Source organism: Eumetopias jubatus, unplaced genomic scaffold (assembly GCF_037043125.1).
Source record: "Eumetopias jubatus isolate StellerSeaLion01/CBP00866 unplaced genomic scaffold, mEumJub1_p1.0 scaffold_4, whole genome shotgun sequence".
Classification (NCBI taxonomy): domain Eukaryota; kingdom Metazoa; phylum Chordata; class Mammalia; order Carnivora; family Otariidae; genus Eumetopias; species Eumetopias jubatus.
Window position 1 is genome coordinate 73,937,235 of NW_028274810.1, and position 15,017 is coordinate 73,952,251.

The 15,017-nt window shown below is 42.1% G+C and overlaps 1 protein-coding gene and 1 pseudogene across 1 annotated transcript in view; both read right to left on the reverse strand.

Annotated features, from left to right (window-relative positions):
* Window positions 1-15,017, reverse strand: part of CCDC30 (coiled-coil domain containing 30) — a 124,703-nt gene that overhangs the window by 17,438 nt on the left and 92,248 nt on the right. The window contains 2 exon segments of the mRNA XM_088022852.1: window positions 9,997-10,443; window positions 10,759-10,935. Coding sequence (XP_087878978.1) covers window positions 9,997-10,443; window positions 10,759-10,935 — 624 coding nt within the window.
* LOC114224225 (cytochrome c oxidase assembly protein COX20, mitochondrial pseudogene) lies at window positions 1,198-1,670 on the reverse strand (annotated as a pseudogene).

Here is a 15,017-nt window from a genome sequence, read left to right on the forward strand (position 1 = left end):
ACACTTAAACTGGGGGAAGCCCTAACTTAAGTGAAGGGAACTAAAAACCTGTGCTCCAGGTTTTTCACAAGACACCTCATTTGATTTTTTTTAAAAAGATTTTATTTTTATTTATTTGACAGAGACAGAGAATGTGAGAGAGAGAACACAAGCAGGGGGAGTGGGAGAGGGAGAGGCAGGCTTCCCGCCGAGCAGGGAGCCCGATGCGGGGCTCGATCCCAGGACCCTGGGATCATGACCTGAGCTGAAGGCAGACGCTTAATGACTGAGCCACCCAGGCGCCCCGGGATATTGATTTTTTAATTGAAAAAAATTAAATTAAATTTTATTATTTTTAAAATTGAGGAATAATTGGGGCGCCTGGGTGGCTCAGTTGGTTGAGTGTCTGACTTCTTGGTTTCAGCTCAGGTCATGATATCAGGGTCATGAGATCAAGCCCCATGTTGGGCTCTGCTCAGTACAGAGTCTGCTGGAGATTCTCTCTGTCCCTCTCCCTCTGCCCCTCCTGCTTGGGCTCACTCTCTCTTTCTCTCTCATAAATAAATGAACAAATAAATAGATAAAATCTTTAAAAAGAATAAATTGAGATATAATTGACATAAAACATTATATTAGTTTTAGGTACATAACATGATGATTTGATATTTGTATATATTGCAAAATGATCATACCACAGTCTAACTAACATCTGTCACCATACATAGAATTTTTTTTCTTGTGATGAGAACTTTTAAGATTTACTCTCTTAGCAACTTTCAAAGATGCAATACAATGTTATTAACTACAGTCACCATGCTAAAAATTACATCCACATGATTTATTTTATTTTTTAAATTTTTTATTGTTATGTTAATCACCATACATTACATCATTAGTTCTATTTTTTTAAAAAGATTTTATTTATTTATTTGAGACAGAGAGAATGAGAGAGAGAGAGAGAGAGAGAGAGCACATTAGGGGAGGGGTCAGAGGGAGAAGCAGACTCCCTGCCGAGCAGGGAGCCCGATGCGGGACTCAATCCAGGGACTCCAGGATCATGACCTGAGCCAAAGGCAGTCGCTTAACCAACTGAGCCACCCAGGCGCCCTGTATCATTAGTTCTTGATGTAGTGTCCCATGATTCATTGTTTGTGCATAACACCCAGTGCTCCACGCAGAATGTGCCCTCTTTTTTTTTTTTTTTTTTTACAACCAACACATCTTTTATTTACTTGATTGAAAGTCTAATGGTACATATGAGGTTTAATCGAGTTGCTCTCCATTTTATTCACACTGACTCCACGGAGTTGTATTTTCAAGCATGATTCCGCTCAACTGCTGCTCTTGCTGGGGCTTTGTTTTCTTTCAGGGTCAAGGTGGGTACTTTCATACAAAATCTTATTTTTAATCCCATCTCTGGCAATTCTTTCCTGGATTCTTAGCTTTGCATAATTATACCTACAATGGAACCAGCATCCTAAAGTCACCAGGATAAATCCTCCTACTCCAATGTCACATGATCTTCTAATCCTACTAGTTAACAAAAAATGTCCAAGGCCAGCCACAACAGATCCTAATGAACCATACGATATTGAATCCTGTGCACAGGGAATGTTTTCAACATCTAAAATTCCGAGGAGCTTAAAGGGCTTCCCCTTGGCGGGCTCGCCGGGCTCCGGTGTGGAGGCCATGGGATCTGGTGGGTGCCTCAGAATGTGCCCTCTTTAATACCCATCACCAGGCTAACCCATCCCCCTACCCTCCTCCCCTCTAGAACCCTCAGTTTGTTTTTCAGAGTCCATCGTCTCTCATGGTTCGTCTCCCCCTCCAACTTACTCCCCTTCATTCTTCCCCTCCTGCTATCTTCTTCTTTTTCTTTTTTCTTAACATATGTTGCATTATTTGTTTCAGAAGGACAGATCTGTGATTCAACATTCTTGCACAATTCACAACGCTCACCATAGCACATACCCTACCCAATGTCTATCACCCAGCCACCCCCTCCCTCCCACCCCCCACCACTCCAGCAACCCTCAGTCCCTCAGTTTGTTTCCTGAGATTAAGAATTCCTCATATCAGTGAGGTCATATGATACATGTCTTTCTCTGATTGACTTATTTCACTCAGCATAACACCCTCCAGTTCCATCCACGTCGTTGCAAATGGCAAGATCTCATTCCTTTTGATGGCTGCATAATATTCCATTGTGTATATATACCACATCTTCTTTATCCATTCATCTGTCGATGGACATCTTGGCTCTTTCCACAGTCTGGCTATTGTGGACACTGCTGCTATAAACATCGGGGTGCACGTACCCCTTCGGATCCCTACATTTGTATCCTTGGGGTAAATACCCAGTAGTGCAATTGCTGGATCGTATGGTAGCTCTATTTTCAACTGTTTGAGGAACCTCCATACTGTTTTCCAGAGTGGCTGCACCAGCTTGCATTCCCACCAACAGTGTAGGAGGGTTCCCCTTTCTCCGCATCCCCGCCAACATCTGTCATTTCCCGACTTGTTAATTTTAGCCATTCTGACTGGTGTGAGGTGGTATCTCATTGAGGTTTTGATTTGGATTTCCCTGATGCCGAGCGATGTTGAGCACTTTTTCATGTGTCTGTTAGCCATTTGGATGTCTTCTTTGGAAAAATGTCTGTTCATGTCTTCTGCCCACTTCTTGATTGGATTATTTGTTCTTTGGGTGTTGAGTTTGATAAGTTCTTTATAGATTTTGGATACTAGCCCTTTATCTGATATGTCATTTGCAAATATTTTCTCCCATTCTGTCGGTTGTCTTTTGGTTTTGTGGACTGTTTCTTTTGCTGTGCAAAAGCTTTTTATCTTGATGAAATCCCAATAGTTCATTTTTGCCCTGGCTTCCCTTGCCTTTGGCGATGTTTCTAGGAAGAAGTTGCTGTGGCTGAGGTCGAAGAGGTTGCTACCTGTGTTCTCCTTTAGGATTTTGATGGACTCCTGTCTCACGTTTAGGTCTTTCAACCATTTGGAGTCTATTTTTGTGCGTGGTGTAAGGAAATGGTCCAGTTTCATTCTTCTGCATGTGGCTGTCCAATTTTCGCAACACCATTTGTTGAAGAGACCGTCTTTTTTCCATTGGACATTCTTTCCTGCTTTGTCAAAGATTAGTTGACCATAGAGTTGAGGGTCCATTTCTGGGCTCTCGATTCTGTTCCACTGATCTATGTGTCTGTTTTTGTGCCAGTACCATACTGTCTTGATGATGACAGCTTTGTAATAGAGCTGGAAGTCCGGAATTGTGATGCCGCCAGCTTCGCTTTTCTTTTTCAATATTCCTCTGGCTATTCGGGGTCTCTTCTGGTTCCATACAAATTTTAGGATTATTTGTTCCATTTCTTTGAAAAAGGTGGATGGTATTTTGATGGGGATTGCATTGAATGTGTAGATTGCTCTAGGTAGCATTGACATCTTCACAATGTTTGTTCTTCCAATCCATGAGCATGGGACGTTTTTCCATTTCTTTGTGTCTTCTTCAATTTCTTTCATGAGTATTTTATAGTTTTCTGAGTACAGATCCTTTGCCTCTTTGGTTAGATTTATTCGTAGGTATCTTATGGTTTTGGGTGCAGTTGTAACTGGGATCGACTCCTTGATTTGTCTCTCTTCTGTCTTGTTGTTGGTGTATAGGAAATGCCACTGATTTCTGTGCATTGATTTTATATCCTGCCACTTTACTGAATTCCTGTATGAGTTCTAGCAGTTTTGGGGTGGAGTCTTTTGGGTTTTCCACATACAGTATCATATCATCTGCAAAGAGTGAGAGTTTGACTTCCTCTTTGCCGATTTGGATGCCTTTGATTTCTTTTTGTTGTCTAATTGCTGTGGCTAGGACTTCTAATACTATGTTGAATAGCAGTGGTGATAGTGGACATCCCTGCTGCATTCCTGATCTTAGGGGAAAAGCTCTCAGCTTTTCCCCATTGAGAATGATATTGGCTGTAGGTTTTTCATAGATGGCTTTTATGATATTGAGGTATGTACTCTCTATCCCTATACTCTGAAAAGTTTTGATCAAGAAAGGATGCTGTACTTTGTCAAATGCTTTTTCTGCATCTATTGAGAGGCTCATATGGTTCTTGTTCTTTCTTTTGTTAATGCATTGTATCACATTGATTGATTTGTGGATGTTGAACCAACCTTGCAGCCCAGGGATAAATCCCACTTGGTCATGGTGAATAATCCTTTTAATGTACTGTTGGATCCTATTGCTAGTATTTTGGTGAGAATTTTGGCATCCATGTTCATCAAGGATATTGGTCTGTAATTCTCCTTTTTGATGGGGTCTTTGTCTGGTTTTGGGATCAAGGTAATGGTGGCCTCATAAAATGAGTTTGGAAGTTTGCCTTCCATTTCTATTTTTTGGAACAGCTTCAGGAGAATAGGTATTAATTCTTCTTTAAATGTTTGGTAGAATTCCCCTGGGAAGCCATCTGGCCCTGGGCTTTTGTTTGTTGGGAGATTTTTGGTGACTGCTTCAATTTCCTTAGTGGTTATAGGTCTATTCAGGTTTTCTATTTCTTCCTGGTTCAATTTCGGTAGTTGATACATCTCTAGGAATGCATCCATTTCTTCCAGGTTATCTAATTTGCTGGTATAGAGTTGCTCATAATATGTTCTTATAATTGTTTGTATTTCTTTGGTGTTGGTTGTGATCTCTCCGCTTTCATTCATGATTTTGTTGATTTGGGTCATTTCTCTTTTCTTTTTGATACGTCTGGCCAGGGGTTTATCAATCTTGTGAATTCTTTCAAAGAACCAGCTCCTAGTTTCGTTGATCTGTTCTACTGTTCTTTTGGTTTCTAGTTCATTGATTTCTGCTCTGATCTTTATTATTTCTCTTCTTCTGCTGGGTTTAGGCTTTATTTGCTGTTTTTTCTCTAGCTCCTTTAGGTGTAGGGTTATAGGTTGTGTATTTGAGAACTTTCTTGTTTCTTGAGAAAGGCTTGTATTGCTATATACTTTCCTCTCAGGACTGCCTTTGCTGTATCCCAAAGATTTTGAACAGTTGTGTTTTCATTTTCATTGGTTTCCATGAATTTTTTTAATTCTTCTTTAATTTCCTGGTTGACCCATTCATTCTTTAGTAGGATGCTCTTTAGCCTCCATGTATTTGAGTTCTTTCCGACTTTCCTCTTGTGATTGAGTTCTAGTTTCAAAGCATTATGGTCTGAAAATATGCAGGGAATAATCCCAGTCTTTTGGTACCGGTTGAGACCTGATTTGTGACCTAGGATGTGATCAATTCTGGAGAATGTTCCATGGGCACTAGAGAAGAATGTGTATTCCGTTGCTTTGGGATGGAATGTTCTGAATATGTCTGTGAAGTCCATTTGGTCCAGTGTGTCATTTAAAGTCTTTATTTCCTTGTTGATCTTTTGCTTAGATGATCTGTCCATTTCAGTCAGGGGGGTGTTAAAGTCTCCCACTATTATTGTATTGTTGTCAATGTGTTTCTTTGCGTTTTTATTAATTGCCTTATATAATTGGCTGCTCCCATGTTAGGGGCATAGATATTTACAATTGTTAGATCTTCTTGTTGGATAGACCCTTTAAGTAGGATATAGTGTCCTTCTTCATCTCTTATTACAGTCTTTGCTTTAAAATCTAATTTGTCTGATATAAGGATTGCCACCCCATCTTTCTTTTGGTGTCCATTAGCATGGTAAATGGTTTTCCACCCCCTCACTTTCAATCTGGGGGTGTCTTTGGGTCTAAAATGAGTCTCTTGCAGACAGCATATTGATGGGTCTTGTTTTTTAATCCAATCTGATAGCCTGTGTCTTTTGATTGGGCATTTAGCCCATTTACATTCAGGGTAACTATCGAAAGGTATGAATTTAGTGCCATTCTATTGCCTGTAAGGTGACTGTTACTGTATATTGTCTGTGTTCCTTTCTGATCTGTGCTGCTTTTAGGCTCTCTCTTTGCTTAGAGGACCCCTTTCAATATTTCTTGGGGGGCTGGTTTCGTGTTTGCAAATTCCTTTAGTTTTTGTTTGTCCTGGAAGATTTTTATCTCTCTTTCTATTTTCAGTGACAGCCTAGCTGGATATAGTATTCTTGGCTGCATATTTTTCTCGTTTAGTGCTCTGAAGATATCATGCCAGTCCTTTCTGGCCTGCCAGGTCTCTGTGGATAGGTCTGTTGCCAGTGTAATGTTTCTACCATTGTAGGTTACATCTCTCTTCTCCCCAGCTGCTTTCAGGATTTTCTCTTTGTCTCTGAGACTCATAAGTTTTACTATTAGATGTCAGGGTGTTGACCTATTTTTATTGATTTTGAGAGGAGTTCTCTGTGCCTCCTGGATTTTGATGCCTGTTTCCTTCCTCACATTAGGGAAGTTCTCTGCTATTATTTGCTCCAACATACCTTCTGCCCCTCTCTCTCTTTCTTCTTCTTCTGGGATCCCAATTATTCTAATGTTGTTTCATCTTATCGTATCACTTATCTCTCGAATTCTGCCCTTGTGATCCTGTAGTTGTTTCTCTCTCTTTTTCTCAGCCTTTTTATTTTCCATCATTTGGTCTTCTATATCGCTGATTCTCTCTTCTGCCTCATTTATCCTAGCAGTTAGTGTCCCCACTTTTTATTGTACCTCATTAATAGCCTTTTTGATTTCAACTTGGTTAGATTTTAGTTCTTTTATTTCTCCAGAAAGGGTGTCTCTAATAACTTCCACACTTTTTTCAAGCCCAGCTAGTATCTTTAAAGTCATGATTCTGAACTCTAGGTCTGACATCGTACTAATGTTCGTATTGAGTAGGTTCCTGGCAGATGGTACTATCTCTTGTTCTTTTTGCTGAGGTGATTTTTTTCATCTTGTCATTTTGTCCAGAGGAGAATAGATGAATGAGAGAACAAAATGCTAAGAGTTTAACAGCGTCCTCAGCAAATATACTCTATACAAATCAGAAAAGACCTGAAACCAGGGAAAAAGAAAGAGAAAGAAAGAAAAAAGAAAGAGAAAAAAAAAAGAAAAAGATAAAAACAAAAACAACAAAACAAAAAAAAACAGAATATGATCAAATATGATCAGACTAGTGTATAGATCAGTGCCACACACTAGATTTTGGGCGTATTTTGGTCTGTTAGAAGAAAGTGCCTCCTAATATTTTAAAGGAAGAAAGACTTATATATGTACAAAATAAGGGTTGATACAATGAAGGGATGGAAGATGACTGTAAAGATGAAAAGTATAAAAGATTTTATAAAAGGAATTGATAAGATAAGAAGTTGTTTGAAAAAAGAATAGATTAAAAAACAAAGAAGAAAAGAAAAAGAGAAAAGGGAGAGAATGTGATCAGGCAGGAGACTAGAACAAAGCCATACACTAGTGATTTAGGGTATATTTTGATCTGTTAGAAGAAACTGTATCTCAACATTTTAAAGAGAGAACAACTTATATATATGCCAAAAATAAGGGTAACTACTATGAAGGGATAAAATATGACTCTAAAAAATGAAAAATAATTTTTTTTTAAAAAAGGGATTGATAAGATGTTGGTTGAAAAAGGGAAAAAGAAAAATTCAAAAAAAGAAAAACACAGTTAAAAAATCAACTTTGAAAAACTAATGAATCATGGTAAAAAAGCCATGAATTCTATGTGCTGTATTCCCCTAGCGCTGGAGTTCTTCCGTTCTCCTTGATCGGTAAATTTGGTCTTGGCTTGCTGGCTGTTCGTGCTGATCTTCTGGGGGAGGGGCCTGTTGCCGTGGTTCCCAAATGTCTTTGCCGGAGGCGGAATTGCCCCGCCCTTGTCGGTCTGGGCTAAGCAATCTGCTCGGGTTTGCTCTCAGGAGCTTTTGTTCCCTGCAAGCTCTCGGTACAGCTTTGGAGGACCAGAGTGAAAATGGTGGCCTCCCAATCTCCACCCGGAGGAGCTGAGAACTCGGGGCCCGCTCCTCAGTGCGCCCCCAGAGAAAAGCAGTCAATCACTCCCGTCTCCCCAGTCTCCGGCCGCACTCTGTGCTCACCCGACCTGTGACCGAGTGTTTCTATCTCTGGCACCCACTCGGTGTGGAGTCTCCAAACCCAGCAGATCCCTGCGGTGTGCTCCCGTGCCACTCCTCCCCGGGAAGGAAGGGGAGTCACCCCAGCTCTGCCGCTTGTTGGGTCCCTGCTGGAGGAGCAGTGGCCCGACTGGGCCGCGGATCACAGTCTATGGCAACCCCGAGCTGAGAGCCCGCGCCTCGGCTCCGTCTCTGCAGCCGGCTTCCCCGCTCCGATACCTGGGGACTCTGCTGCACTCAGGCACCCCCGGTCTTTCTGTGACCCCGAGGGTCCTGAGACCACACTGTCCCACGAGGTTTCCACCCCCCGCTTAGCCACTGGAGCGACGTTCCTCAGTGGAGCCGACTTCTAAAAGTTCCGGTTTTGTGCTCCGTGGCTCTATCTCTTGCCAGAAGCGGCTGACGGAGGCCCCCTCCCCCGCTGTCTCTCCTCCTGAATATTGCCTTGGATTCGCTTCTCCCCACGTCCTACCTTCCAGTAAGTGGTCGCTTCCATGTTCAGAGAGTTGTTGCTATTCTTTTCTTCGATCTCCTGTTGAGTTCGTAGGTGTTCAGAATGGTTTGATCCCTATTCAGCTGAATTCCTGAGACCAAACGAAGCCCAGGTCTCCTACTCCTCTGCCATCTTGCCTGTAATCTAGAGTGTCAGATTCTTAAAGGCAGGGATTATTTCTGTTGCCCTGAGACACACTTGGTGCACCAGTCAATCTTCTTGAATGACTGGATGACCTATGAAATATGATACTCTGCGATTTGCTTTTCTAATTCTAACATGAATGGCATAATATGCAAACTAAATGAAATTGATTTTTGTATTTATCAGCTTTGAGTCTTGAAGTGTTCCCCAGTAGACAGCCCCCTGATTTCCCCAAATTATCTCTGGAGGAAAGCAACTCCAATTTAGATATTAAGGATTCCCATATATTAAGTTTATTTATTTAATTTTTTTAAAGATTTTATTTATTTATTTGACAGAGAGACAGGGAGAGAGGGAACACAAGCAGGGGGAGTGTGAGAGGGAGAAGCAGGCTCCCTGCTGAGCAGGGAGCCCAATGCGGGCCTCAATCCCAGAACCCTGGGATCATGACCTGAGCTGAAGGCAGATACTTAATGACTGAGCCACCCAGCCACCCTTGATTTTTAGTTCCATAATATTATTTTAAACAGTTGTATAGCATTCTGTTATATAGATGTATTATAATTTATGTAAAATGCTTTTTAGACATTTTTGCTGTTACAAATAATGCTACAACGAATATCCTTGTACGTAGACTTTATGATAAGTGTTATACTAAGGGAGGTTTAGGATGCTGTGATAGTGCATAGCAGAGACCCCTAATCTGGTCTAGGGAGCTCAAGAAAGCCTTGCTCAAAGAAAGCTATTGAAGCTGAGTGTGAGGTATTTGGGATAGATGGCTCAATAGAGAATATTAGGGGAAGAAAGTCCTGGAAGAGGAAGATAAGGAAAAGGTTGGAGTTGCAGGGGAGAAATAAGGGTAGAGGATGAGTTATTTCAAGAAGTGAAAAAAGTTCATTTTGCCTGGAACAAAATGTTTGAGGGTAGAGCAATTGGCAAGAAAATGAGGCTAGAAAGGTAAGCTAGTTGACAAGCTCTATTGAAGTGCTTGGACTTTATGATATGATGAGATTGTGATGTAGAAAGAGCACTCTGGTTGTTATGTAAGGAATGGATTGAGAGGTTGAGGCTGTTGGGGAGACAGGGAGTCATCAATCTACTGATTTCTTAATTTCTTTTTTTAGCTGGGTACAGTATACTTTATTGATGGTACAGGACAATGTAGGGCTCCCCAAGCCCCTCCCCTTCTTCAGGGGCTCTGGGATGAAAACTGTGGAAGTCAGGAGATTCTCAGTGTTTTGGGAGATGAGCTGGGGCAAGGACTCCCCAGCCGCTGAGGTCCTCTCTCTTCTTCTTACTTTCTCTGAGGCTGGTGGTCCAGGGGGCTCTTACTCCTTAGAGGCCATGTGGACCATAAGGTCCACCACCCAGTTGCTGTAGCCAAATTCATTGTCATACCAGGAAATGAGCTTGAGAAAGTGGTCACTGAGAGCAATGCCAGCCCCAGCCCCAAAAGTGGAAGAGGAGGTGTCACTGTGAAAGTCACAGGAGATAACCTGGTCTCCAGTATAGCCCAGGATGCCCTGGAGGGAGCCCTGTGATGCCTGCTTCACCATCTTCTTGATCTCATTGTATTTGTCAGCTTTCTCCAGATGGGAGGTCAGATCCATGACTAACATATAGGAGGTGGAGACACAGAAGGCCATGCCAGTGAGCTTCCCATTCAGCTCAGGAATGACCTTGTCTACAACCTTGACAGTGCCAGTAGAAGCAGATGATGTTCTGGGCAGCCCCTTGGCCATCACACCACAGCTTCCCAGTGGGGCTGTCCACAGTCTTCTGAATGACAGTGATGGCATGGACTGTGGTCATGAGTCCTTCTACAATACCAAAATTGTCACAGATGACCTTGGCCAGAGAGGCCAAGCAGTTGGTGGTGCAGGAGGCATTGCTGACAATCTTGAGGGAGTTTTACTTCTCAAGGTTCATGCCCATCACAAATATGGGGACATCAGCAGAAGGGGCAGAGATGATGACCCTCTCAGCTCACCCTCCAAGTGAGCCCCAGCCTGCTCCATGGTGGTGAAGACCCCAGTGGACTCCACAACATACTCAGCACAGGCATCACCTCATTTGATGTTGACAAGCTCTTGCTCCTGGAAGATGGAGATGGGCTTTCCATTGATGACAGGTTTCCTGTTCTCAGCCTTGACTATGCCATGGAATTTGCCGTGGATGGAATTATAGTGGAACATGTAGACCATGTAGTTGAGGTCAATGAAGGGACCATTGATGGCGACAATATCCACTTTGCCAGAGTTAAAAGCAGCCCTGGTGGACAGGTGCCCAATATGGCCAAATTCATTTACTCCGACCTTCACCATTGCGTCTCAGGGACATGGCTGGCACTGCACCAGAAGATGTGGCTATATGTCTAATGGAGAGGAGCAGAGATCCTTCTTAATTTCATTCATTGGCATAACTGGTTTATCTGTTAGTCTTTGCTCAAACTATATGTAATATGGGAATTAATTTCTAACATTCATGAATTGCTTTTTAAATTTTGACTTGCTATGTTTCAATGCCAGTTTCTAACTCCTAAATTCCATTGCTGATAACTCAAGTTTCTTTAGCTCTAGCAATTTAAGACATCCCTTTCAGCTCCAAACCTTATCTCTTAGTCTGGCCCCTTGATCAGAAATTCAGAATGGAACCAAAGAAGAAGTAGACAATAATAGGCAGGACTTGCTCAGGTCTATAATGAATGAAATGAAAACAGAAGTGAAGGGGGCAGGGCTGGTGCAGGGGCGGATGTGAATGGTAGGAGGTAAGCTTGTAGAGCCTTCACTTATATCAGGAACCGTGACAAGAATTGGAGGTGCTGGAGGTTGAGAGATATGAGGCCCATGTCTCAGATATCAGTCTTTCCCTGTAATCCACTGGTTTTTCAGAAAACTGAAGTTAGAGAAAGTGAGCTCATTTGTCCAATATCAGTAGTGACCTAGCATGTAGGTGCTACTCCATCATACTCATCATATTCTTCTAGATAATCTCCTAAATCCAAAGAGCCTTGTTGGAAATCCTCAGAAACTCTTCCATAAACTGTAGTCTGATGAGATTCCCTCTGAAGGAGTTAAGTATTTATGGCCCTTCTGTAAAAGGGTGAACTTCCTCCTCAAACACAGGCTCATTTATGATTCAGCTCATGCAGCGTTAACATGTGTGCATTAGTATTAACAGTGTTTGTAACTGACAACCCTGTATTGAACCAAGAAGATCAAGGGACTCAACTTGTAAAGCAGTGAGGACGAGGAGAAAGAATAGAGGATTCGGGATTAGAGCCCTACATTCATCTTGTCCTAGCAGGTTAATGAAACCTCTCTGTAGGCTTCCTTTGTGAAATAAGGGGAGTTATTTCCTCTTTGTAGGGTTGTTTTGCTGAGTGAGAAAGAACTAAGCAAAGCATCTGTCATAAAGGAGGTCCCCTGTGTTGGCCTCTTTATTTTATGGACACATATCCTACCTCATTGAACCAGTAAAATCCCTTGTGGTGCTATAACAATTTTAGGTCAAAGAATTTCATAAATCCAGTGTGACTTAATGTACATTAATTGCCCTCAGGAAACTCCTGGATCAGAATGTAAAGGAGCTACAAAAGCAAGTGAGACTCTTACAAGATAAAGGGAATCAACTGGAAATAACCAGTTCTCAGCAATAATCCAGAATCCAGCAACAGGAGGCCCAACTTAAACAACTGGAAGATGAAAAAAGAAAATCGGAAGAGGTAAGAAAGGAAGTAGATGCACTTCTCAGTTTTCCTGTTCCCATAGACCCGAGTCATAGCTAATAGTTACTGAGTGCCTAGCATTTTACCCCTTAAGTTTATCGGAAAAGCAAAATCTACTCTAGGTATCTCAAGCAAGGAAGGATTTAACACAGGGAATAACATGCTTACAAACTGTTGGAAGGGAGATGCTGGGGTGAGGAGAACATCAGAAAAAACTGTGACCTGCTTTTGGTAACTTTAGAAGTTTAGAAATCCCAGGGAAACCCACCCAGAGTGGGAGATTTGCAGGAACACTCCCTGAAGCCCCTGCAAATGTCTCATCTGCTGTCTGCCTGGTCACCTCCCTGCTAGTGCTAGAGAAGGACAGCTCTTCCCCCACCCCCAGTGCCTTCCAAACTGTGTGCAAGTGCCTCTCATTTGCTAGAACTCTGCTGTCAAGAATCTGGGAAATGTAGTTTTCAGACTTCTAACCTCGCAGCACAGAATAGTCTCATTTAAAAAAAATGTTTTTCAGCATCTCAAAAGCAACCAAGAATTATCAGAAAAGGTATCTGCATTGCAGCAAGAAAAGAAAGCGCTCTGTGAAGAATATGGGCAATTTTTGAACCAGCTTGATGCCCATGTGAGGTAAACAAAAACAAGTTCCCTCTCGATAGAGATTTCATGCTTTTCCCCAAATACACCCTTTTCATTTGCCTTTGTGCTCTTCTCCCCTCACACACTTTGCTCAGTCCGGACCACCCTCTCCCTGTTTCACTCCTCATTTCAACTCATAATTCTTAGACTAGGAGTCACCTTCTACAAGAAGCCTGGGCTGGGTGAAATGCTTATTCTTTTTTTTTTTTTTTTTAAGATTTTATTTATTTATTTGACAGAGAGAGACATAGCGCGAGAGAGAACACAAGCAGGGGGAGTGGGAGAGGGAGAAGCAGGCTCCCCACTGAGCAGGGAGCCTGATGCAAGGCTCAATCCTAGGACCCTGGGATCATGACCTGAGCCAAAGGGAGACGCTTAATGACTGAGCCACCCAGGTGCCCCTGAAGTGCTCATTCTTTGTATCCTCATAGCCCTTGGTACATGCCTCTTTGTATTTATTTCAGAACTTGCCACATTATTTTGAAATAATGTGATTCACTACCTGTCTTCCTCACCAGAGTGTAGGCTTCTCAAGGGCATGGGCCATGGTCTTATGCATCTTTTTATCCATAGTCTCCAGTATCTAGTAGGTGCTCAATAAACAATGTGTTGCTGAACTTCCTGCTCTTTCTTCCATTCCCTGCTCATCATTCCACCAGATTCCTCCCGCTCTCCTCCTTTCTGGAATGTAGCATAGTAGTTCAGAGTATGGACTCTGGAGCCATATTGCCTGGGTACAAATCCTGGTTCTCCTAGAAACTAGCTGTGTGACCTTGGATAAGTTATGTAACCTCTCTGTGCCTGAGATCCCTCATCTTTAAAATGGACAAAATAACAGTACTTATCTCATAAAGTTGTTGTGAGATTTAAATGAATAAATAATACGTAAAGCACTTACTTAGAACAATGTCTAGCACACAGCTATTATTATATCTATTTATTTTTAGTTCTTTTTCCATGATCCACCTCTCTGCTCTCAGCTCTGTAGTCTTCTGCTCTATTCCTTCTATTAGGCTGAAATTTCTTATTCTTTTGTATTCTTACTCACCAACTATGTTGATGGTATTAATGATAATGATTTAAAAACCATTGTTTACTGCTGTATAGAGTATTTTTCAGAGTCATTGGTATTCCTTATCTTGCTTTGATCATCATATTACTGAGAAGTATAGAAACCATGTCCAGGGAGTATGTATGGTTCAGTTCATGCTGCTTACAAATCTAAGGCTAGAACTCAGTTCTCTAATAACCTATATAGTGCTCTTCCCACATCTTACCTTGGTATTAGAAGAGGTTGAAAGAATGAAGTGCTAGATCCACAGCATATAAAATGCCACAGTGCCTGCCAAGTGCATCAATACCGAATCTAATGTGTATACACATTGCTTACCCAGAATCCTTCCTGTGTTCACTCTTAGTCTCTCTGTCAATAAACACAGTCTTATGATTTTACTATCATAGCTTGGATAACATTTTATATTCTCTTCCTCTTAATGCTGTCTCGTAAGCATTGTATTTTGTTGCTACAGCCTTTAATTTGCTTACTTTTGTAGAACATAATATTTCGTAAAGCTGATGTGCCCTTGCACTAATAGCAGCAGTTAAACAGAATCTGATTGCTAAAGATGACTAACAGAACCCAGTGACAGTGCTTCGAAAGGTACAGCACATTGCAGGAGAAAGATACGGTAGCACAACAGAATTAGAGTCAGGACATGCATTGCCTTCCACAGCAGCCTCACAGCAGACAGTCCCCGAGAGGTCCGGCAGGGGCCCCCATGGTGCTCCCTACGTCAGGGCCATGCTGGGATGCACCTCCTCTCTCAGGTCCGGAACCACCAATGTGTGCACCGAACACCTCACCACCAGGGATCCCCACATGGAGTTTCAGCTGAGATTTGTTTTTTTATATTCTCCTGGTCATGGGAGCATATTTCTGCTATGTAACCAGCCTCGACAGCAGAGCCTTCTTGAGGTCTCGCTGAGACCA